Source organism: Larimichthys crocea, chromosome XXIV (assembly GCF_000972845.2).
Source record: "Larimichthys crocea isolate SSNF chromosome XXIV, L_crocea_2.0, whole genome shotgun sequence".
In the NCBI taxonomy this organism is placed as follows: domain Eukaryota; kingdom Metazoa; phylum Chordata; class Actinopteri; family Sciaenidae; genus Larimichthys; species Larimichthys crocea.
In genome coordinates, this window is record NC_040034.1 from 7,119,547 (window position 1) to 7,145,346 (window position 25,800).

Genomic DNA, 25,800 nt, shown 5'->3' on the forward strand with positions numbered 1-25,800 from the left:
ACCCTGCAATTAAAACACAGCCTATAAAAGGCAACGGGTCGGGTGCCAGACGCCGACGAGGGGGTCAGAGCTGCAGGGAGAGTTTATAAATCGCTTTGATGCCTGAATGTAGTCTGAAGGCCCAGATTCCTGAGCTGGAGGATTGGAGCTTGAACGAGTTCACCGGGAGACCGAGCCAGAAAGCTGTGATGATTCATAGGTCTTTCTCTGCAGCCCACTTGGAGATTGTGTGTGTATTGTGCTGCAAGCTTTGTGTGATCGTTGGATTGTTATACACACATTATTCATCTGCAGCAGCGCAGACGTGAGCAACAACCTGCAGACAATATTATCTTCAGTGATGAAGAAAGCTGTTATTATATTAAATATAATAATAAATAACAAATACAGTTGCATTCTTTTACTATGATCCCCACGCATGCTTACATCACAGTTTTAAATTTCTTGCATGGGGAAAAGAAAACATTAAACACATGATGCTGACCTGCACAAGACCATTTTTTTGTAGTTTTGGGGCCATATCAGGAGGCGGCTGCAGATGACTAAAGTCTATTAGCAAATTAGAGTAAACTGTTATTGAGTTTCTGTAAATTGAATTTACAGAAGTTAGTTAGTTTCTGAAACAGTATAATGACTGGCCTTGTGTCAGAATGTGTGAGATCTATTTATTTATTGTACTTAAGTTCTCTCCGTGAAATATTACACGTCTGCAGCTGTACATATTTGACACGCTCAGATTTTATATCAGATAAAATCATGCAATATAATGGATTTCTTTACCTACTTTAAAACCACAGAGAGTATGTGAAGCAGCCTGACATACCTCCACCTGGACTAGCCACAACACCACATTGAAAAGCTCCCATGAATATATGTGATGTGTCAGGAATGAAAGTAGATACCTGTGTACCTTGGCTAATTCCTACACCTCACAGTCTCCCGCTGGGACTTTTCAGTCTAAATGAATTAGTCTGAAAAAGGTGGTAAAATGAAGACTTAAATGGACATATTAAAGCTGTAAAAGTGACAAAAAATGTCTTGTTATTCTGTGCTCCAGCTCCCGGCGCTGAAGACCCAAAAGGTCCCTGGATGCTGCTGCAAGGCTACAGCAGCACTATTGCCATAAAAGGCAGCTTGAGATCTTGACTGCATGTCCATTATCGCTGCCGCAAACAGTTGAAATCTGCAATGTGGAGGGTTGCAAAATCTGTAATAAAACACACACACAAACACAAACATGTCTTATTCTGGTCACATTTACATACTGTTTTGCTGAGGGTTATTTTTATTGTTGTTTAAATAATAAAAACATTCAAAATTACATGAATAGTTTTCCTGTGAACTGTAAAAATGATGTAAATAAGAGGTAAATATTGTAGGATTTGGTGGCTCCTAGCAGTGAAGTTGCAAATTGCAACCAAATAAATACTTTCCCATGTCTCACCCTCTTGTCAAAGCATGTAGAAAAAACTATGGCTGCGAAATTGAAAATTGAAAAGTCCGTATCTAGATCAGTGTTTGTTTGTTTGTTTGTTTGTTTGTTTGTTTGTCTGCTCTGGGCTACTGTAGAAAAATGGCGGTTCAACATGGCAGACTCCATGGAAGAGGACCCGCTCTCACTGTAGATATAAAGCCCTCACATATACTCACACTAATGAATATTGTGTTCAATTCCTGCAAATAAATACTCCTTAATCTTACACGCCGGAGCTATAATATTAAATAAAATGATGAAATATTGTGGATTTCATATAGGCAAGGCAAGGCAAGTTTATTTGTATAGCACAATTCGTACACAAGGCAATTCATAGTGCTTTACAGAAGCAAGGAAAAACATTTGACATTAAGACAAGCAATAGCAATAGAAATAAAAAATTAAAAACATCAGAATGTCATTTAAAATCATTAAAACAGCAAATTTGAAAACAATTTACATGAATCACATGAAAATGACATGCATACCATATTGTTTTTCTTGTCTTAGGTGAGTTACACAAGTGGAAACATTGGGCACGTTGTTGTTAAGACCAAAGTATTTAAAAAAAACAAAATAATAATAAAATAGTGACTTGTTCCTGAACAAAAAGTCTCTCAGGATGAACATAAAAGGTCAAAAAGAGAAATTAACACATGTCCTAGTATGTGTGTTGTATGTGTGAGGTGACTGGTGGAGGTGGGGGACCAGTAGGCGAGCAGCAAAGCTCCCAGTATGAAAGGAAAAGTTGGATTGGAGCAGTGACGTTATCCGCTGCTGGAAAGAGGGAGGGAGGAAAGAGGGACGGCTGGACTCCATTAAGCCGAAGCCTGCAGGAAAACTGTTTGGGATACTTCACTTCTCCAGCGAGTTGTTCGGGGGGGATTTCTTTCTGTTTTTATCATCTTTTTTTAAATAATACATGATATAAAGAGGGGGGACTTGTTCCGTACCGTGTAGTCGACTCTTTTAGTGTTTTCTTTCTCTCGCCGTCTTTGTGAAGGTGAGTTAAAAGCTTCAAAGCTTTTTTCTTTGCTCGCTCGCCGCTGTGAAATATGTTTCCTTTCTCTCTGCTGTCGTTCTTGTTGCATTACTGTATTTAACCCACCTTTTTTAAATTAACAACTCCTTTTTTATTTATTTAGACACTTTATTATTATTTTTTTTTTACTCAACTTGCTCCTTAAACCGACCGACTGAACGAGTGTGCATGCAGGAGCCGGGGAGCTGTTGTACGGACTCTGCTTACATAATTAACCCCCTGCGCCTATTTGTAAGAGTGGCTTTACCGTTATTTTAACAGGTGAACCGGCACGTTTGAGCGGATAAAAGCAGCCAAAGGATTGAACTTGTAGCCACGGGGGCCTGTAGTCTTTGTTCGGCCGTGTTTTATTGATTAGATGGCTGTTTTTTGATCGCCAGGGGCCACACAATCCCATCCGAGGTTGACAGATTTGCTGTAAATGCAACTTTTTTTTTGTGATTTCACTTAAGCAGCTTAAAGGAGAGCCACGAGGATGAACGATGTTCTGATTTTGTTTAGATTTATTCCTCTTTAATCCTCCCTAAAGGGTAAAATGTTCATTAATGAGATAAATCACTTCATCTGTTACCTCTGTAGACCTATCATAACAATGTGCTCATGCTGGATGGAGGATGTATCTCTTACTTTGCTGCCTTTTTTAAAGTGGAAACAGCAGATTGGGGAAAAATACTCTTAATATAAGCACTATTTTTAAATAAAATGTATAAGAATCAATAATCAAAGTGCTCTCAATGAAGAATGAGCAATATTAAGAGTAGGCTGTATCAATAAAGTCTGCCATGGTATATTATCATCGGTGTATCAATGGAAAATCAGTCATAAAATTGTTCTATAGATGAAATATTCCGATGGGAATGCCTGACAAATAGAGAAATGTCATTATTAATCTACAATAATGATTGAGATGATAATGATTTGTCGTTCAGCCTCGTCCTAAAAGTCCAAGCTGACGTACACTAACCCTGATGACATCACCGTGACACCATCGGGGTTACTTTTTCCGACTCTGGAAAGATCTTCCGGATGCTACTGTTGTTACGGGCTGAGTCGTACCAACTGTGACCAGTCAACTGACTTTGATGTGTGAAATCGCCGTACGAGTATGGCATAATGTTATGGTGAACTCTCTGCTGGTGGTCACTGTTTCCGTTGTCATATTGTCGACCCCTGGACGCCGTCACGGTGTTTTGTACGGATGCTTTTATGCGCTATTTAATGGCACAGCATGTCTAGGTGGTTGCCAATCCAATTCCCTTTTATACATTGGTTTGTTTGGAGCAGCATGAATATAAAGTCTTAATTTGCAATGTAACCACCAACTACAGCTGGCATGTACTGTAAATGCAGTAGGAAATATACAGTGTATGCATAGTTTCCTTGAGTACAAGCATAATTAGCATATACAGAGTTAATTTACATCCCTGCCATGTCTCTGAGGGTCTCTAACAGTGTAGTTCTTTCTCAAGACCTTGCATGCATGGGCTTTGGGCACCGCATTTATTACTTCCCAGAGGGTCAGAAGGTTTCTTTTCACTCCAGTGTGACAAGAGTTTAGCTGGACTACGTTTTTGCTCCTTCTGACTGTGGGTCTTTTTTTGGCAGGATGGCGCTGGACGGGATCCGGATGCCCGATGGCTGTTACGCCGACGGGACATGGGAACTGAAGATGCATGTCACCGACCTCCACAGGGACGTGTCGCTGAGGGTCACCGGGGAAATCCACATCGGCGGAGTCATGCTCAAACTCGTGGAGAAGCTAGGTAGGCATGCAGGCTGCTTTGTGTATTGGCTTTTTGAAGCAGGTTATCTAAAGTGTAATAAACAGGCTTGCTCGTTCTAACTGACTTGATTTTGACACCTGATAGAGATGATGGCAAACTGCATTCCTTTTTGTAATAGACTAGATATGGTCGGTGGTAACGAAAGCCGCCTTCTTTGACTCCTAACCCTGTACTCATCCCTTCCTGGCAGGATTTCTGTGTGTATCAACGGCTGATTGGTGTTATCTGTTCACATTTGTTGGGCAATAAATAGTTACCATTCTGCGAAGTGGGTTTCCACTGAGTAAATATCACTCTTGTGTGCAAACAGTAGCCAAAGTTAACAACCAGGCTGTCCAATTTTTGTCCAGGCGAGGAACTCAAAAGTGTTCTGCTGGAAACACTGAGAGGAAATGTATGAAATCTGAGCTTTAAGGACAAGCTGCATCATTGTCTTTGGAGATGAGCGATCCTCTCTTTTGTTTAGCGTGTGTTCTAATTGTGCAGAATATTTAATGGAAACGTCTCTTTTGTTGCGTGACCCCCCCCAGCTCAAGCTCCTTTGTCAGGCTTGTGGATTTTCAGGGGTTAACATCCCTCTTTGTCGCCCTGCCGTGTATATGGGTCAGTAACCCAAGGTATAAAGAAACCATACACAGCTTCCCTCCCCCTTCCCTCTGTATCATGCACTGTTCTGTAACTGGAGTTACGCACTTGACAAGTTTTGGGTGCAAGTAAGCAATAAGAGTCCTCTGTTCCAGACACTTGAACACTGCCCCGTTTCATGGAGGCCTGGAGAAAGTTCAGCGACGGTGGCAGCGCGACTTTGGGAGTGACAGTGTGTTGTGTGTGTGTGTGTGTCGATGGTGCTTGAATGCTCGGCATTCCTGCAGAGCTCCAAGGTTTTATTCCCTGCCCATGGTCCCGTTTTTAGCTCTCCTGTTAGAGCTCCACATAATTGAGGTCTTTGTTCCCTTGCGGTCGTCTGTGCTGCGCAGCATCTACGCCAGGCGAGTGCAGTGTTGCTGCCGCGCGTGGGACGACATGAATTCATCGGGCCTCCCACCCCAGCTCCACTCCGAGGCCTGGTCTTATCCATTGTTTGAGCTGTGTTGGCGTTTTTTTTTTTCCTTAAAGGTCTGGTTGAAGGGTATGACTTTGCTCGATGTGACACCTTCTCTGTGGTGTAGTGTGGGGGGGAAATTCTTTCACTCTTGCCATAAAAGTTGGACACAGAAGGTTTGTAACTTTGTAATAGACTCTTTTTTTTTTGGTTATATAAATCAAAAACTGGCCACACATGTTTGACATTATCTATTATGTCATGCTGTATTGCGGACACACAACCATCATTAATCCATATTCCTGTTTTTCTCCTCTTACTCTGTCCATTTTTTATCTGCTCAGGATTCCGGTGGCTTGAGGTCTTCACGTCCGCAGATGATAATAGTTTTGATTTGTCGAACATGGTCAGCTGTCGGTGGTTGTTGTTGTCGCGCCAGAGTAAAATTACAGGACATGGGCGTGCATGATTGTTTGTGCCTATCTTATCAAAAACATACTACAATTCCAAGCCTCGGTTGCTATTCTTGAAACATATTTAAATCTCTTCCACGGTGTCATAATACCACCACCATTGGCTGCAGTTAAGTTAGCTTACTGGAGCATGCTCAAAGGTAATAGGGCCTCTCACTGAGAGGCAGAACTCCTGCAGTGACATTAAACTGCTCTGGGCGTGTTGGAGAGTGTATTTGTGCCTCTTGACTGCTTTCACAAAGTGAGTGCAGGGTTTTATTTGACTGCAATCTCCCTCCTACCCTGAGTCAACAGGTTGATTTTGCATTTTAATCATTAACCCACACACAACGTGTAGTTTTTCCACATGGGCGCACGCTGCAGGAGACTGTACGCTGCTCACGTGAAGTATGATATTTTGTGCGAACGTTGTTATGCTTCAGTCATCTTCTTTATAATAATTTTTGGACATTTTAGACCAAACTTCTCGGTTTGAAATTTGCAAGATAATATCTTAAACATGGGCGGTGACAGTCTGTGCAGGTTAATAAGTTATGAGAATAAAGAAAACAGTAAGAAAACTGTTCTCGTGTGACCTTTTTTCGCGGTGGGAAAAGCTTTCTTTTGTCAGTTTCTATACGTGCCCAGCTCTCGCAGTCACCGAACACCTCTTAAGTGCTGTCGGACTTGCTGATTGCTCTGAGGTGTTGGTGTTGGCGGTTATACATAGATACTGTACATGTGCAAATATGCGTGCACCTATACATGGCGCTGTGAGAAGGGACACGTAGATACCACAGAGTTTTTGGCAGGCACTGCGTCAGTCTCACATTGAAAGGACATCCCGGGCCGCAGTGACACATCTCTGTCTGTCTCTTAACCTTTTTTTAAAACGAAGGACTTCTGGTGATTCAGTAATTGCTTTCCACGAGTCTGACAGTGCTCTGGGTCTTTTTTTTCTCTTCTTCTTTCTATCATAACCATTTGTTGCTGCGTATTGAAGTAGCTGACCTCTGCAGTCCTCCTTGTACGACGGCCAGCGTTCCCATAAGTAGTATTTGCGCATATGTTTTCCACGCGTGAGCCGGTGTGTGTGTGCGGTGGTATCGGTGGGCGTGTCTGGTTCCACATGCATCCCGCATCCATCCTTCAACTCTTCCTGTGAGCTGCAGGTCCTCCCGTCCACATCGCAGGCTCAAATGGCCTTCGATAATGGATTAAATAGACAAATGCCAGGAAGGCACTTAGCTATTGATCACACACCGGCGAACGCCGCTTCCATTTTCCCCCTGCAGCTCTCCAGGAGAGCAGTATTTAAAGCCACTCCTGTAATCCTTTCATCCTTTCCGTTACTTTCCTGCTGCTTTCTCCGACTTTGTTGATGTTTTCCAAAAGTGCCGCCCGCCACTCTAAAAGCTAATATCGTGCCATTTAGAAGGGGGAAAACAAATATTGCACAAACAACATTAGCCGGTGGGAGCTTTATTGGATTTAAGGGGATTGTTCCCAAGTTACCTAGCTTTTAGGTCTGGCAGACTGCTGCTTGGAGTAAGTGCTTTCAACGTTTCTCACAAATGGGTTGTTATGTCACACACGTTCTAGGCGGGAAGGCCAACTTCTTCATCGATTTACGCTCTTAACTCCACGCAGAGTCGAGCCTATACAAACAAGTCTCATTAGCTATCGGACACGAGAACGTCGGCTTACGCGTACACCTCGGGAGGCACCCCTGTTTGTATCGGGCTCTGCTCAACCTCAACGAAAAGACAGCTGAGGGTCGATGGACTGGATGGAGCAGAAAATGGGAGGGAAAGCGAGTGAGTAAGAGAGGGGAGGAGGAGGAGGAGGAGGGGAGGGAGGTTTGTCTCTCTCCGTCTCTCCGTTCTCGGCGTGACGTTAGCCACGCTGCGAGAATTCCATAAAAGTCTTCGACGAAGCAGGAAATGACTTCCAGGGTTTGGCATGTTGCTCTCCGGTCGCTGCCGTCATTGCTGGATTCTCTGCTGCCTGCTTCATCCACCTCCCCCCCTCTTTCTCTCTCTCTCTTTGTCAACCCTCCCTCTTTTCCCTTCTCCTCTCTTTCTCTCTGTTTTCACTCCCTCTCCATCGAAATACATTTTGTGGAAAATATTTTTTTTATTATTATTTTATTATTTAAATATTGGCAGCCACGGTCTTTTTAATATTTGACACCATCCCGCTTCATCCGGCCACGTAGCAAGTCTCAGTGACAGCACGCATTGTTCACTTTCTCATGGTTTCTGATCCAGGTTCACATTTTGCAGACGGTTGAAATGTTCCATAAATAGGACTCGGAGCAAACTAATTGGTCTAGTGTGACTCCTGATAGTTCATGTGGTCGTTTCCAGCGAGGGGCTTTGCAGTTTTTTGGCTGCCGTACCACCAGCCAGCCGCAGAGAACTTTCCCTGCATGTCAGAGAAAATGTGTGTTTTGTATTTTTTTTGCGATGACATCGCGGCGTGATTCAGCGAATATCATCATCCCACATTTACATTACTCATACATTTAACGTATAGATTCTAAACTTTAACGTTTAATTCACACAACAGCATGAAGACACCAGTTGTCGTCATGATGTTCAGTTAGAAATGACTTAAAAGAGACTTTAATGTTTCCTGTGAGCAACTTTGTTTTGAAGACAGCTTCGATAAATCCTGCCTCCTTTTTTTGCGATGTCAACACGCCGCACGCTGAAGGTTGCGGTGACCAGAGGGAGATGACTTTGGTTTGACAATGGAGCGCTGGCTTCATTAGGAAACAGGCGCGATTTAACACAGGATGCCGAACTTCCTCTGTGCTTTTTTTAATGCGCCTTCTCCCTTGTCCCTTCCCTTGCGCTCCCGCCTTCCTGCCCTCCCGGTGTCCCCTCGCGGAGGAGCGAGGATGGATCTTCAATCCCTGCAGAGAGCTGAGATGAAGGGCTGAGATACCTCAGTCATATCTGTCCTGATGACATTTCTCACATCCTTAACATTTAATATCGCACACCGGGCACAGCGGCTGTAACCTTTCCCTCGCCCCGTATCGTCATCTTGCCACGTCACACAGTTTAGATATATCGCCGTGTGTAATGAGAGTCATTGATTGTGACTCAAGAAGTGAGAAACGGCCTGTGTGTGTGTGTGTGTGTGTGTGTGTGTGTGTGTGATCATCATGCTCTCTAATCTCTCTGACAGGAAGTAGTTAGCCTAAGTAGCGGTCCTGCCCAGGCCAGAGCTTTCCTGTTTCAAGAGCAAGATGCTACAGTGAGTGCACTGTTCTGCCCTCGGTGCTCACATGTATACATACTCATTGTGCACCATATATTAAAGTTCAGATATGTTCCTTCTGTTTGGCAGTGTGTTCCAAAATAAATCAGAAAAACATCCTCCCTACGATGAGTCACTGACCGACGCTTCAGTTCTGCGGTGGAGAATTTAAAGGAGACGGCGTCGAGCAAAGAAAGCAGCTGTCGCAGCGAATCTACGCGATGCTACTGCGTTAATTGCTCACACATTGTACAAGGAAGAGTTTCTGTCAAGACCGGGCTAAGCTCGACTGTGACAGCTGTAAGCTTCGATGTACTCCCCCGACGAGGGGTTTACATGGGAGCAGTATCAGCTGCTCCAAATATCTCTCGCTGTGCGATCAATTCGCCATATTTCAGATATCTCTCCTTCCAGTTTTCACTCTTTGTCCACATCCGCGGCAGAGCTGCTCGCGCTTGTTAAAGGAAGATCTCATTAGCTATGTTTGGCATCTCAAACATGCGGTGGAACAAACTTTCATGGCTCCTCTGGGAATCCGAAGCTTGTTTGCTTTTTGTCCCTCTCACCTTCCTGTAGTGGCAGCCAGCTCTGTGGATCCAGTGGAAGGAAATGTTAGAGCGGCGCATTGTTGTCACAACGCCGCACACCTGTATGCCCTTGAAGTAAACCGATACGAGAGTTTTTGTCTTGGTTCCTCGGCCCACATTTCATTCATTCAAACCGCCGTCCCCGCCTCGCTGTCTGTTTCCGCGCAGAGCAAAAAGGGGCCAAAGAGGTGTTTGTTTTCATCACCGAGGGATGGGGCGGATTGGTCAAGGCAGTTGTGACAGAGCATAACACATGTCTGAAAAATTGTGATTCATTACCAGAATGCCCTGCGCGCATTGACAATAAAGCTCACTGTCAAAATATTATCCTTGTAGCAATTGTGTTCAGCAGCCTCAAGTATTCAGAAGTTTACCAAATAAGATTTTTTTCCTTCAGGGCTCCTCGAGAAATGCAACTAGAAGCCGGGGAGCAACCGAGTTTCCTGTTGAGCTCACAGAGGACATCGGTGGGGCGGTTTATCGCGGTCCTCAGGGGACGTCTGGCAGGATGCATACATGGATAGAAGAACAGATGAATATTGTCTATCTGCTCCATTGATCTTACTCCCAGAGTTTCTTTGTAATGACATTATTCCACTGGGTCCTCGAACGCCTAATTGTATAAAGCTGTATCAGGGCGGAGGCGGGAGTTGCCCCCCTCCTCTGTTTTGCTGTGTTTGGAAAATGACACAAATGGATACAAACTATATGTCTCTAAGGAGGTTTCCTCTAATAGCCCTCCTGGCCTCTTGTAATGCATCAAAGCCAGCACTGTTGCACTCTCTCCTTAATGTAAGAGGCTAAATTTCCTGATAGAAAGTTAGATAGAGAGCCCGAGTGTTACTTGATTTTCTTTTGGATGTAGATGGACGAGCAATTTTCTGGATTTGTACGAGTAATGAGAAGCAGAAGATCTGGACTGGGTGTGTGTGTATGCTGGGAAGAATTACCAGCAGTACAACAAGTTAATCAATATGTGTTGCGATGTCCCCTGACTCCTTTTAGGACAGCCGTGACCTTAAATGATCTCGTCTATCACTCGAACAACCTCGATGAACCTTTTTGTTTTATTATTCATGCAGCCTAAAAAGCTTTAATGGCAGCATTACGTGTCCGTAATGCTATGTCAGGTAACGTTTGACGATTTCCATCCTAGCAGGTCTAAAAACACTGCACATTGCATATTTAATGCCTGCGATAAATGGCGCGTTACTGACTATTGGCGGGAAGCTGAGCTGTTGCATAATAACTGACAGAAATAAGCTCAGATAACCTTGTTAAACCCCGCCCGTCGATAGAAGGCGCTTGAGTTTGAATGGTATTGGTTTGCGAACACCCCCGAAGCACACAGCTGGAATAGATCATGATATTAGTCAACGATTTCATCTTCGTGTGTGTCGGAGTCAGGCAACATGATGTGTTGTCAGTATTAGTCGTGTACTCAGTGGAAGACTGTCTGGTGATCATTCATCACGAGTCCAGAAACGAGTTTGTCTGCTGTCACTCCTGCCCGACGTAAAGATTGTGACTCTGCTGCGTTCATTGTCTTTACGATGAGCCGGCGTATTGTTGAAGTCACTGTATCACTTCAATCTCCCACTGTAATCTCATGTGAGACTCTATCTCATCTCGTCACCTGTCTCCATCGAACTTGTTGTGTGCATGTTGTCTATCTGATGTAAATGCTATCCAGCGTGAGTGCCCAAAGGTCATTTACAGTAGATCTCATTTAAGGACGGTGCACAACAGTTTCTTCCTGTATCTTTACTTGTCAATACCGACCTTCAGACTGCAAATATATAAGGAGAAGGGCTTTCATGTTGTAGACAGGGGGTAAGCTCTGTTTGTGTGCGAGAGAATAAGACAGACAGACTCGCAGCTCTGTCTTTGTTGTGTATTAAAACAAGTGTTCGCCTCGTACCGCTGCCCCCGTGGCGTCAGCCGGGAGTCGCCAAGGAAACGGCATGACCAGCCTCACCCGGGCTGTAATGTTTTTTTATCAGCTGATGGCTGAAAAATGACAAAGCCCTGCACCGCATGACCTCGGTTATCACTGATGGCAAACAGCTCGGCTGCAACAGTTGACGAAATTTTCAGAGAAAGATGCAAACACAGAGGAAAAAAAAGTCCTGACTTACTGTGAGTGTGTCCGCCCTTAAATCACCTCCACCAGTGATGCTGGAGACGAGCCTGGATTTTTTTTTTTTTGCTTTAGGCATCAGCTGACTGTGGTTTGCTGATTAAATTAAAGAGTGAATATAAGTCAGCGAGTGCACATGCAGCAGCTGCAAGGATTTCTTTTTACTCCTCGACCCCAGAAGTCCAGCATCACGTCTAAAGCTGCAAAAATGAGTCGATTAATCGACCGAGAGTCCATTTTTACATTATGTAAGTTGTTTTCAGAGCTATAACTGCAAATAGTTGACTGTTCCAGACAGTCATTTGCAGGGATTTGCTGCTATTCACAGTCTCATGTCATTGTGAGTTAGGTGTCTTTTTTGGATTTTGGAATATTTGATGACGGAAGAGAGGAAACCTGTCAACCGGCAAAATCACTTCAAAAAATAAGTCATGCAAACATAGTTTTTGATGGAAAAGTAACCAAGTCATCTCACAGAAATCTAGTAGTAGATGAATCCTCAACTGCTGAAATCGCCACCGTCTGTTTTTTCAATTTAAAGCGGCGGATGCTGTTTATATGTTAAGTATTTTTGGCCGGTTGACTTTAATTTTGACTTTCCACTTCCCTTGCGCCGGCTTTGGCTCGCCCCATCTCATATTATTATTGTGTCCCCAGCTGGAGCTCCTCCCTCATCCTCCCTGCTCATCCTCCTCGTCTTTTTCTTTTCATGCCCTCTCTCACTCTCTCGTTCCCTTTCTTCGTTCTCATCCTCTCCTCCTCTTCTGTCGTCCCGTCCCCGTCCCTTACCCTCCCCCCTCACGGACAGGCCTCCATAAACAGAGCTGCCTCCTAATGTAAACACCACAGATGCCCTGGCTAGGAAGGGAGGGATGGAGAGAGCAAGGAGGAGTGACGGGGAGGAGAGGGAAGGAGGGACAGCTCAGTTTCCCTTCGCTGTCTAAGTGAAAGCCTTGCAAATTGGCTACATTTGTGCCAGCCGTGCAACATTTTCTGTGTAATTTTCGCTGTGCTTGTTTTGCTTAATTACCTCGCAGAATATGTTCCACGTCTTTTCATTTCTCTGTTTTTTCGCCGCCGTGTCTGGCGCACAAAGCGGACGAAGCAGCGTTGGCCGGGAGCTGTCGTGGTGGCGGCGGCGGTGGTGAATGAGAATAACTCAGTTTGACAGAATTTATGGATTAATTTAGCTTGTTAAAGCGCACGCACGCACAAGCACACAGAGCTAATGTAGTTAATGGATGGATAAGACCCTTCGACAAATCCCCGAACCTGTGCACGCACACACAATCTGTATCATCTTTCACATCCTGCAGAGGTCATAAAACATGGTTGTGTCATTCTGTTTCCCCTCCCCTTGTCTTTCAAGCCCTCCTTGTACACACACACCCACCCACACACACACACACACACACACATCACTCTACTGAGGAGCTGTGGGCCCACATTTAATGCACCCAATTACTTAGGCCTCCGCTCCTCTGGCTGCTGCATTACGTCAGCCTTGGCAGGCTGTATTTTTAGCTTGGAGATGCCATTGGCCCTCTCTCCCTCCCTCTCTGTGGATTGAGTTACCACCTTGTTGCTGAAAGAACCCAATGGACGACCACCCGAGCTGCCCTCGTCCAATCCCGACACATCGAACCACCGCACAAAGACACGAGCAAGCGAGTCAGAAGGAAAAGACTATGTCCGTTAAGGTTTTGGCTGTGGGCGTTGACAAAGGGGGGGGGCAGCGGACCAGGAGCCATAGAGAGAGCATTGAGGGTAACGTGGACCGGCCAAGACGTGCATTCATGCCTCGCCACAGTCTGTATGGTGGTCGTGCATGCTGAGGACGAGGCCGTTTCTATAGGACGCGGTCTGCGGGTGAAGAAATGTCAATGCTAGCTGTTCTGCACTGCTCCCAGACACCAGAAATTACAAGGTTTGTAAGAGGAAAAAAACTTGTGAGGAGAGTTATGAAAATACATTCAGGTCTATTTTCCCTCCTCTCCTTACTACTCCCTCTCATTATTTCAGCCTTTAATAGCTGCAGTGCACTTTGAGGGAGCCGTTTTCTCTGATGGTAGGAATGAAGCTGTGTCCTGCACAGCTGAGGCATCAGAATGGAGCGATGACAGCCGGACCCCATGCTGCTAGAGTATCTCACACGGGGTCTCTGAAAGAAATCTTGGAATGTTTTCACTCAAGTACCAAGTGTTCCTCCCACGAAGTAAACAGTATAAAACCCAACAGCTTGACAAACAACTCCCGCCGCCCCCCCTCGCCTCCCCCAAATCAATTCACACAGTCCGATCCTTCACAACGAGACATCCACATTGAGATGCTGGTGGTCACTCTTCTTCTGAGCACCCTCCCGCCCCGCCCAACCACTTTAATCACCAGTGTAATCTCTTCCTCATTCCCATTTGCTTCACTCACATCGCAGCGGTCTTGTTTCCTGGTTCTACGAGCAGCAAATCTTGTTGTTTCACCTCCTCACCCGCTAATCCCGATCATTCAGCTTTCAGGCGGGGGGATCAGCAGGAGAGTGTCAACAACTCCTTGCATATGGGTGCCCCTATGTAAAGCTAAGGTCAGGGTGGAAACAATAGCAGCACATGGAAAACAGAAGGACACTCCAGGTTTAGGTTACCATGGCACCAAGCTGTTTGACATATGGAGGAGGTTAGCGTAGAGCAACCTCTCTCCCGGTCTTTTAAAATTGTTACCATATTCCTTTTGAGAAGCCGGTGATGAATTTTAATGGAGATCAGCATGTTGCTGTTTGTGCTCCGCGTATCGGACAGTCATTGTAGTCCTTCATGGCTTCGGTATTGTCCATTCGTAGCCGTGTCCTTTCCTTATGTAATCAGTAGATGAATTGTGTCGACACCACATTTGGATGATGCGCTGCCAGCCTTGAATACAAAGTAGCGAGCAGTGAGCAGCAGCTTGATTTGGTCAGCATTAATTTGCTCTAAATCCACCTAAGAGCACAAATATTCTGTCAGTTCCTCCTGAAACATCTGTTGATTAATCTCTCTTAAGCTTTTTGTCAGATTTATGCTCTCTGGTTTTGATTCTTCTGTGGATGACACCATCTTATTCTAAATCCACGTTTGTATACGCCTTTAAACACTTGCTGACACGGCCGTATAGGAGTTGAAAAGGGTTCAGATCGAGCGCTTTGATTAAAGGATGACTGAGCAAACTGACGTCTGTGTCTGGATTGGTGACTCTGACAGGAGAGAGAGAGAGACCCGGCGTGAGACGAGGATAGGCTGCAGAAGCAATGATTGTATGTGGGTGGAGGAAATGAGACACCGCTTTGGGAAGTGCCTTCCTGGACTAATGCCGGAGTAATGACATCACTACTCGGGGGGAACATCTGAAAGTATAATAGGCTAAAAACTGCAGGCCTATTCTCTCCATCTCAGCTATCATAAGCCTGCTAGGGCCTTTACACTTGAACGTAAAGTTACATACATAGAGTACAGGGTACATAAACACCCAGTGGGTATTTTTAGCTGCCTAAAAGCTAGTTGGTCTGCTATTCATTCTGACCTACTTAACATACTTAGCTACTTTGCGTATGCATGCCATTAAGGCGATAAATAGATAAGAAATGTATGCAGAGGAGCTCGTACAGAAAACCCAGAGCGAGGCGATCCGCGCAAACAGCTGCTTCGAGTTCCCCACTCAAATCCCCGCGGTTTTCACCTTCCCCTTGAAGTCAAGACACACACACCACGAGACCCCCAGGTTCTGTCCCCATTGTGCCGAGCCCCCCTGCAGAGCGAAAGCCTGGAAGCTACGCGGGGTTTTGGGTGGCTTTGTGTCTGCTTTAGAGGGATCACGGTACAACTTTGGAACAAAGAGGGAGGTATGAACCCGATATCCCCACGGTGTCACACAAACAGCCACGTCTTTCACGCGCTCAGTGCGTCTCCTCCCTCTCACTTTGACTTCACCGCCCCCCTCATGCCGAACCTTTTTCTGTGCCCCAAAATGTGACCCTCTGCCCCGGAGGGACATATTTGGTGAGCTCAGGTCAGTACAGTGTGATGGATACAGACTGAGGGCTCTAGTTACTTTCCTTTTGCCAACAATCTCTTCACCTTTCTGTTAATGGATCAAATTGGCACCCAATAAAGTCAAACATGCCAGTATAAAATACAACTTTGCTCTTTTCTTCCCCTCTGTAGATGTGAAGAAGGACTGGTCAGACCATGCCCTGTGGTGGGAGAAGAAGAAGACATGGCTGCTGAAAACCCACTGGACGTTGGACAAGTACGGCATACAGGCCGACGCCAGGCTGCTCTTCACGCCGCAGCACAAGCTGCTGCGCCTCCAGCTGCCCAACATGAAGCACATGAAGGTCAAGGTCAACTTCTCGGACCGCGTCTTCAAGGCCGTGTCGGACATCTGCAAAACCTTCAGTAAGTGGAACGTTTGACGTTTTTAGTGGAGAAGTTGGAAAACAGTCATGAAGCAAATGTAAGATGAGGTGTGACTGATTGGCAAAGAGTTATGGGAACGGGCGTGGAATACTCTGCTGCTGCCCTGCTAAACTAGAAAAAAAAAAAGTTTTTCCTGTAAGACTATTTCTGGACAGGTTCTGGAAATGTTCTACACCAAACTTAGTTAATCATGTCCTTCCTCTCGCTTTGTTTTTTTTATCCCTGGCAATTTGTTGTGTTTAATAAACATGCCCTGAGCTCTGCGTGCTGAAGCCACGTCTCCTGACTGGTAGTCCACCGTTGGCTCTGGAGTCGTGTCCTTGGAACCGTGGCTCCTTCGGTCTCTGAGTAGTGTTTAGTAAACAGAGATTATCAATCCGTCTCGGGCTTATAACACAGGGACACGCCAGAGTACAAATTCACGTACATGTAAATAACCCGTATTGTTGCTCTCTGTCTTGTTTACATATGTTGCTTCTACTACTATCACGTCCACTTTTAACTGTCCCCCCATGGTGTAGTAGTCACGGGTCACTGGCACCACACTGTCCTGTACTCAGTGACCTCTGACCTGCTAACGCCTACTTTTCCTTGGCTCAGACATCACCCCTCGACCCAGTGTCTAAGTCACTGTCTCCAGTGGGGTTTGCAGCTTTTTAGAGAGCCCCCCCCCCCCACCGATATAAATCCTTCCATCAGAGCGGGTCATAGCACACCTGTTGTTGTCTTTGTCACTGGACTGCGTTCAGCAGGCAGGATCAGGGGCTCCTGTGGCAAGCGCTCCTGTTTTTACTGGCATCTCCAGGTAGCACTCAGCCTTGTTTTTTAATTTGCCGGTCTTTTTCTCAGAAGGGTTACAGGATCTGCAGAGAGGTTCTTTGAAAGGAAAAAGAACAAATAGCACTTTTTTTTTATTTAGTGTAAATATACAAAGAGGTCGAAAGCAGAAGCAGAGGAGGCTGGAGAGAAAGCGGCCTGTAGTCTTTCTCTCAGTCAGGAAGTTAGGAATGTGTCTGCTGCTTCTGTAATAAATCTATTTCAGCTTCGCAGAAATTCAGGACAAATTGCTTTTGGCTGACATCGCGCGTGCCAGGATGTTGCAAGATCTACGGTGGCTGTAAAGGTCCCGTCAGTGTGACGTGCTTGTATTTCTATCACTTGCAAAAAAAAAAACTTACGATAAGGACAGTCGAAGTGTTCTTTACTGTAAGCGGGTATGACATCTGACTTCGCTGAATTACAGCTCGTCTGGCCTGGAAGCATTTCATTTTTTGTTATCTGGGCAACTTTGAGTTCTACAATTTCCTGTGCATATTTTCTGCTGAGTCCCCGCGAGCTGCACGGCATCGGGAAATCCAGTGGGGACAGGAAGGAATGAGGCATGGCCAACTGGCCTTCACTTCCAGACAACGAAAAGGGAGGGACAGAGATACTGGAAGATAGAAACAGATAGAGGAAGTCGGTGGAGATTTTTAACTCGCGCTTGGTTCCAGTTCTTTATCTCGTACTAATTTGGAGGGTATTTTTTTTACTCTGGCGTGTCCGGTCAGTTGGTCACACAGAAGCCATTTCCTGTTCCAAAACAAAGTCCTGATTTCAGTCCTCTAGTGTAGTATTTGGCTTTTTTTTAAATCCCCACCCCCCTCTGTAGTTTATTTTTGTTATTACATTATGAGGACAATACGATGCCGTCTGTCACTTTTTGTTTTTTCTCAAATGTCTATTTAGTCTGCTCATACTCATACTCTGACAGTGAGTGTCCCGTACAGTGGAAAAAAAGCACAGAAAATCGACGTAACACTCTAAGTTAAAAGTATAAAAACCAATTTTCCTCACTGTACTTCTCCCATGTCCGTGGCAGCTGTGCCCTGACACAGACACAGTCCATCTGGGGCAAGCTGGGAACAGAGAGAGAGACTCAGCAAAAGGTCGATGTTCTGTAATATATAAAAAAATCAGTCAGTTCCACTCAATGTTTTGACCTCTGATTCCATTTGGCAGCTCTTACATCCTGTGCTACACTACACACTTGATGGTAAAGCAGAGACATCTGGGATTTTCCACTTCTGGACGCAACATTTTCGAACTCTGTAAACGATTCTTAGGATTCGTTTGAAGACTGAGAAGTCTTTTATTGTGTCATAGTGCCATGTGAACTGCGTAGATATGCAGCAGGGCGGCAGCAAATGATTTTTTTCTCATCAATTAAGCTACTGATTTTTCAAGAGAGTGCCCAAGCTGCCATCTTTTAAATGACTTATTTGTCCAACCAAATATATTTAGTTCACAAATGAAACTTTTGAGAAACTGCAACCTACAAATATTTGGCATTTTTGCTAGATGAACGTCTTCGATAATGAATAGAAAATTATTTCTGCAGACAACTATTAACTTATCAATGGATCTACAAAATAGTTCAGCTCTGAAATGCTGTGTGGGGAAAAAAAACAAAAAAAACTTGTCAGATCTGTAGTTAAGGAGGAAAAAATGAATGACACTGAAGTGACTCCTTTTTGTGAAGGTTCATTTGCATGGCGAAGACTCACAGTGAGACACGAGCTCGTCCCGTCTAGACAACCTGGACTCACTTCTGACACATTAAGCACACATACACCTCCTCCCACTGACAGGAGGCTGTTTTTATGCTTCCTGTGACCCAGCACACAAAATGTACTCTTCAGAACTGACTAACACATGACTGCAGACCCGGCAGCCTGAGTGGATTAAAAAAAAAAAGAGGCTTCTTCCCTCAGCGAAGCATCACTTCAGGGTAACAGGAGTCAGGCTGCTCCACTTAAGCACTGTGGGATTCATTTGACTCATTTGCTACCATGTGTGGGGAAAACAGGGAGACACAAATAGAGGCAGGGACAATATTGTAACGTGTGGTATTTGTGTGCACGGTTCTGGAACGTTTCAATGACGAGAGAAATGGACGATCTGGCAGGAAATGATGTCAGTATCATGGAACATAAAGAGGACAGGAGGTTGGGCTTGAAGCAGAAATGTTTTGTCCTAAAGAAAGCTTTTGAGGTCATCATTTCAGTCCAGCAGATTTACGGCCCATCAAACCTGTGGTCTGCTCGACTGGCCTGAGTGTTCTTGCCACTGTTGTCATAACACAGGAGGAGTGTGGTTTGGCCCTCACCTTCAGCTCCTAAATTAAAGTGCATTATTATCCGTTTAGCACCTTTTTGTTTTTTTTAGCCTCCTGTGGTAGACGAAGAGAACCTTTAACATCCCTTACAAGCTGCTGACATCAATGAATGTCATTCTGTCTTTAAAATTAGAGCAAAAAAAAATGTCATGTGTGTTCCTCATGTGACGGAGTCATGGCATTGTTAAACTCCAAAGTCCCAAAACTTCTTGGCTAAATTCTTGCAGCATAAAATATCCGCGCCATGTCGATGAGGACGGAATAGATTTCTCATCGAGCCGAGACTGTGCGTGAGTCATCTTTTAACCTTTTTGCTTTATTTAGTCTTCCCTCGAGCAAACCCTTGATTTACTTGCTCTTGAGTATTGATCAGTCAGCCCTTCCAGACGAATGAGTACCTCCTCACAACATTAAGAAATACACGGGGGGGAGAAACAGACGGTGAAATCACTCCTCTTTTTAATCATTTATTTTTGTCCATGTAGGGTCTTAAACTGTTTGTACGGTAAACTTTAGCGCTGTAAAATTAGACTGTGACGGTGTTTGTGATTCTTCTGCGGCTGGCCTTACTCACTGCAGTGAATCATGTGTTCCAAGGACTAGATCTTGCAAGCCCAGTTGGCTCTCCCTCAACCCCTTTCCTCTGGCTCCAGGCCTGGTTACTGCCACATGTCTGCAGGATGGAGGATCGGGGGTCTTATTGTCTAAGGTGTCATTTCTGCTAATGGAAATGATCCAAACTTTTGTAAGCACTCTCTAACCATCACTCACCCTTCTCCTCCTCCTCCTTCTCCTGACGCCGGCCACAAGTATGTGGTGAGTGTAGGAGCAGTCTTTCCCACTAGATCGTGATTCTTGAATTATCACTATAAACATACAATTCAGCACTCGACCGAGTATGTCAGCAGAAAGTGAATCTAATGCTCGCCTGTCTGAAAAATGAAGCAGCCTGCTTTGGTCATTTGTACCTCTTGTTTTTTTTGGTGTTGACCTGAAATCTCCATCATTTCAAACACGCCTCTACTCTCTCTCTCTCCATGGGAGTGAAGTTAAAAAATGATTTTTATTTACCCCCACCCACCCATTTCCCACTTCTGTTGTTTTCCAAAAACTCTGGTGCAACAGTTCAGTAGAGGTTTCTAAAATATTGCTTTTACAGGAGATTTTATATTTTCATTGTGTCCTGTGGTAATGGATCCTAAACCTGTCACAGAAACTAGTTTTTCACCACACTGAGTAATAGTTTTCTGAAGCATTTGTGGCCAAAGTCCCACTTCTGATCTGTAGTAGGTTATAAGTCGATTGGATGTTTGTTATATCAGACGTTTTATTGCATATCAGACTGGTTCCTTCCTCGGTTTTGGTGAACGCTGCAAAGTGACATCGTAGTAAAATGCCACATGCTCTCCAAGAGACTCTGATACACACTTCACTGTGCATTTGGCCTCCTCGCGGCCAGCTCGGTGGAGTTAATGCTCGGCAGCACGTCTGCAACTCACATGGCTGTATAAGGGCACAGGGATTGTGCTTCACCGCTGCAGCAGAGCGAGAACGAAGGAGGAGGGAGGCAGAGAAGAGAGAGAAACGAGCGAGAGACAGGGTGAGCTCCCATCTGGTAGTTCTTAAAACTCCTGGAATGCTTTTGCTTTAGTTACACAAACCAAACAAGCTTCCTCACCAAGCCAAGACGTTCTCTCTCTCTCTCTCTCTCTCTCTCTCTCTCTCCCCTTTCTACTCGTGCTTTCCCCAACAGCCCCCGCAAACCTCTTCAATCAGTCTGAAACACCTTTCCAAAGCCTTCATCTTTTAAAAAAAACAAAAAAAAAAACAGATTTATTTCAGTGGATATGAGAAAATGAAAATTTTTACAACAGATCGGCAAAAAAACAAAGCTCTCAAATATCCGCTCATTTAATTAATTTATATGGAATTTAAGAGAAGCATCTCCAGCTGAGGAACCAGATGTGCTTCTAGACTAGCGCCATCCATTTCCAGTCCTGACACATTCTGGCTGTCTACTACTACTACATCAGAACCATCCCATCTTAAAACATCCCTGCAGTGCTGAGTGATGGTTCCCGGGCCTCCGAGCCCAAAGGGAGAGAGAGAGAGAGAAGGGGGGAGGAAAAGAGGGGGAGAGAAGCTGCTCTGCTTTAGTCATTATACTCAGTGGTGGTGTCTTACTGTCTGATGGAGATCTCGCACACGGCACACACACAGTTAGGATGGGGTTGTTTGTTTCATTCATAATATCAATCAGTATTTTCAAGGATGATTTTTTTTTTTTGGAGCTACTGAATACTGTTTTTATGTGTGTGGGAGTGAGAGGAAAGGTTGGAGGAAGGAGGGGAAGAAGGAGATAGAGCTTGTGTCTGCCCTGTCTCAGTTGGGGATTACAGTTTGAGGCAAGCCTTGTTGGGGCCCTGAGAAAAAGGGATTTGCAATTTTCCACCCCTCGTATGCGCAGCTGTCTACAGTTCCTACCCATCTCGTCTATCCCTTTGCTTTCGCTTACTCTTCCCCTGTCTTACCCTCAACCTTTTTCTTTTTTTTTTCAATTGAACTTGCTTTAATGTCACTAAATTCACCTACATTGTCTGGGTGCTTTGCGCGAGTCCATGCGGTTTATTTGAAGCCTGTAGTTGAAAGGACACAAATGACTTGTTTTTTAGTGATTTGTTGTGAGGCAGGCTTATGTTTATGTGGCATCAAGTGAACTTTCTTGCTCTCTCTCTCTCTCTTTCTCTCTCTCCGTCCAGATATCCGCCACCCAGAGGAGCTATCTCTACTGCGTAAGCCCCGTGATCCCAAGAAGAAGAAGAAAAAGCTGGAGGAGGCGGAGGAGGATGATCTGGAGCTGGAGGGTCCGCTGTTAACCCCTGGATCAGGTGAGCTGATGGATGATATCTCCGACATGAAGAGGAAGCAATTTCGGCTCAGAAGCACTTAAAGTATCAGCCGAATTTAAAAGGGGAAGAATTAAAATACTGTACTTGAAATAAAAATAAGAGACAAGTATATGTTTTGCAACTGATGAGTTGAAAGAGAATTGGCTCATGCAAACTCAAGTTGTTTTTTTAGGTTCAGTCTGACCTCTGAAGTAATTATTGGGTTTTATTTTTGTATTTCGGCGTGAAAAGTAATCATCTCGTTTCCCTCAAGCAGCAGGTTGAATAGCAGGTTTCACGAGCTGCTATGGAGCGTCTTCCATTCTTTTCTTTTTTTTCTTTGTATCTGATTGCACTTGTGGTCCGAAAACCGCTAAGATAACTCCAGATCGCTTCACCCTGCTTCTAGTGACCAAATATGAATGTGTGAGTTTGAGGCCTGCATGGGATCATACAGGCCCAGCTCCCGATTCCTTGGCAGGGAGGACGAAAGAATGGTTGAGATTCCACACATAGTTGGTCACGCTGCCATTTCAAACCCAAACCAGGCTACACGACTGCAGTTATACTGGGCCGCCCTCCTCCTCCTCCTCCTCCTCCTTCTGCCAGTGATGGGGAGAGTTACAACCATGTGAGCAGGGAGGAGCAGAACAAAACAGGCCGTGCTGCTGTCACAGAGTTAGCATTTAAGCAAAAGTGCTAACACTATGAGACAGGGTGAATGGGACTCTTTGTGTGAAGGTGTTGAGTGAGTCTCTTCTGCCCTTGGCCTCGGGTCTGTCCACCGGCTCCTTAGGTTCAGCTCAGCGCGCACATATGCACACTCATGTGAGTGGTAATTGTGAGCTTGGTGAACCGTCGCAATTGTCAGAGTCGAAAAAAACAAATTCCGCTGACGTGCTGCTTTGCTTCACTACGAAGCTAGCAGCATGTATCTATTGTATTTTGTGATATCGAAATTAAAAACCAAAACATCAGCTTTCCATTTTTATGAACACACCCAAAGTTGCATCACTACATTACAGAGGTGTGCTATGTTAGGAAACATTGCGGTCACACTATTAGGTGCTGCGGAGAAACAGTTTCAACAGGAATGTGCAGAATCTGTTTACTGTCACCACTCTGCCTGCGCGGCTCTGTCTTGTGTGCGAGCACATGCACACACACACACACACGTACAGACGCACACTTCCTGCGTTCTCCTTATCGGATCACATGCTACAGTCGGAGAGTATGTTTCATGGCCGGGTTGTAAGGCGTCATTCCGTTCCTCGCGGAGAAGGCCTGACCTCTTCGCTCAGGTCTCCTGACGTGGAGTCACAAGGCGGCGATGCTTTTCCGCAGCACAGACTTTCTCCTGTGCAGCCAGCTGTTGTTGCACACTCCACACCACCGTGGGGATTAAATAAAGGGAGGGCTCGTTGCAGCTCATCGTGGTTTCGCCGAGTAAAGAATTTCAGAATTACTCAGAGCTGCAGCGATTAATCGATTGGTCATTCTTTTCAAGCGAGGAATGGCAAGAACCTGCGGAATCCAGCTTCTCCGATGTGAATATTATCTGATTTTCTTAGTTTATATGATGGTAAACTAAACATTGAGTTTTTTGATTGTTGGTCAAAAAATAACAAGACCTTTTTAAAGACTCGATTAACTGTTAGTTGCATCATATTTTAAGCTTTAAAGGGGCCTTTTTTAATAATTTGTTTGTAACTGTCATTGCTGGTTAAACTGGTAAATGAGTGAGTGAGTATCCTGTACGGTGAGGTCCACACTGACCTCAGACGCAAATGACATGGGTGGATGTTGGGTGGAACACTGATCACAAGGAGTACATGACCAATTATTTCAACATAAAGGCTGGCAATCCTTTTCCAAAACCTCAACCTCTGCGTGCACAATTTAGGAAACTCCATGACATGTCCCCTGTCTGTCTGCACCCTGTCAAGTGCCCCACAAAATTGCCCATCTTGTCACAAAAACCATGTTACTAATCCTTCAGCTGTTGTCATGACTTAGACTGATGTTACACATGTTGCCAGTCCCTCGGGTCCCTCTGGGCCCGCCACATCTTGCTGTGCCCCGTTGTATCTAATTATCTTTTCTGTCATCGTGGAGAATGACATGCCACGGACAGACAGCGCTTTGTATTCGTGCTGCAGTTTATACGTGCAGACCTAGGTCACGTTGACCAACGCCTCGCCTGTGTTTTCAATCAGTCGCGCTGCGCTGGATGTCTATGAATGGGTGGATGGAAACAACAGAGCCTCACTAGTCGTTCCAGGGTGCTCTCCCTCTGCGAAAGAGGATAAACTGAGTCATCACCCACTCTGAGGCCTAGCAGTTGGCAGCGCCCGTGGAAATGCCACAGATCTCCCCATTCTTGTATTTCTTCTACTTTTGCCTCTTCTCTTCTGTTTCCTCCTGTCCTCCTGAGTTTTCGGTGTCTTAAATCTGTCCACTTAATGTCGTCCACTTCTTCCCCTCCTTTTCTTTCCTGTCTTTCTTCCTCTTACTCTCTCTCTTTTCATCCTAGCCTCTGAGATAATATACATCGGACCTGTCAAAGGTAAGCTTTCCTCTTCCTCTGTCCTTTACTCTTCAGCACTGCTTCCTCACCCCCCCCTCTTCCTCCCTACTCCCCTCCACAGCTGGAGCGTTGAGGTCACATGACATCTGTAACCTTCGGGGACTAGCAACCGAGTCACCTGACTGCCTCCTCCCGTGGAAGTCAGCTGACTCGGGGGCGGGGTCACATGATTAAAAAGCTTTGCCTCTGATTTAGAAATTAGCTCAAAGCTCACTTTTTCTTCCAGCTGCCAGGCCTGCGCACTGCGCCTGCTGATAGCTGATCACTTTTTGTGAAAGTGTTGGTTCCTGAAATCGTCATAGGTGAATTATTATCACATGTTTTTGCTATACCTTCTTATAGAGGATCAGATATTAAGAACGGAATCATATTTATTGGTCCATATTTCTACATAAATAGCCCACACAGGAGCTTTGTGTAAAACATGAAATCCACAAGAGACATTTTCATTTATTGACAACCCTCTCATGGTTTACTCTCTAGTCTTAACAGCCCATGGTGGTCCAGCTCCATCCCTCTAAGCCCTTTATGAATCCCCAGTGTGGGAGCATTAGAGAGTCAAGTCATGTTAACATTCTTTGTGTCTTTTCGCCCGCATCGGTAAAGTCCGTAAACAGGATGGAGGAGAGGCCTCGTTTTGTTTTTAATGGGCTGCCAGCTTTTTTCGCCTTATACATGGTCTCTCTGGATATTTGGGATTCCTCAAGAGAAGACCCTATGGGAGATGGGAGTACTCTCCCTGACCCTAATGAACTGAGCATTGGGGAGGAAAACCTTGAAAGAAGCACTGAATAACACCCTCCCCCGACACACACACACACACACACACACACATACACAAGGGAATGGGTGGCCATAGCCTGCAAACCGTTCTCATGACCTCAGCTCGCAAACACAAACACACACGTGCACACTCACAAACACAAACCAAG

At 45.1% G+C, this 25,800-nt stretch overlaps 1 protein-coding gene across 4 annotated transcripts in view; it reads left to right on the forward strand.

The window, feature by feature from the left end:
- The first annotated feature begins 2,239 nt into the window (after window positions 1–2,239).
- fermt2 (FERM domain containing kindlin 2) overlaps window positions 2,240–25,800 on the forward strand; it is a 38,227-nt gene continuing 14,666 nt past the window's right edge. For 2 of the 4 annotated variants that reach the window (XM_027274737.1, XM_027274738.1), the window contains exons 1-5: window positions 2,240–2,477; window positions 4,122–4,279; window positions 15,982–16,215; window positions 22,153–22,281; window positions 24,815–24,847. In XM_027274737.1, the coding sequence (XP_027130538.1) occupies window positions 4,123–4,279; window positions 15,982–16,215; window positions 22,153–22,281; window positions 24,815–24,847 (553 nt within the window). In that variant the 5' untranslated portion in view covers window positions 2,240–2,477; window position 4,122. The remainder of the gene's footprint in view (window positions 2,478–4,121; window positions 4,280–15,981; window positions 16,216–22,152; window positions 22,282–24,814; window positions 24,848–25,800) is intronic. The other 2 variants (XM_027274739.1, XM_027274740.1) reach the window with 1 other exon arrangement.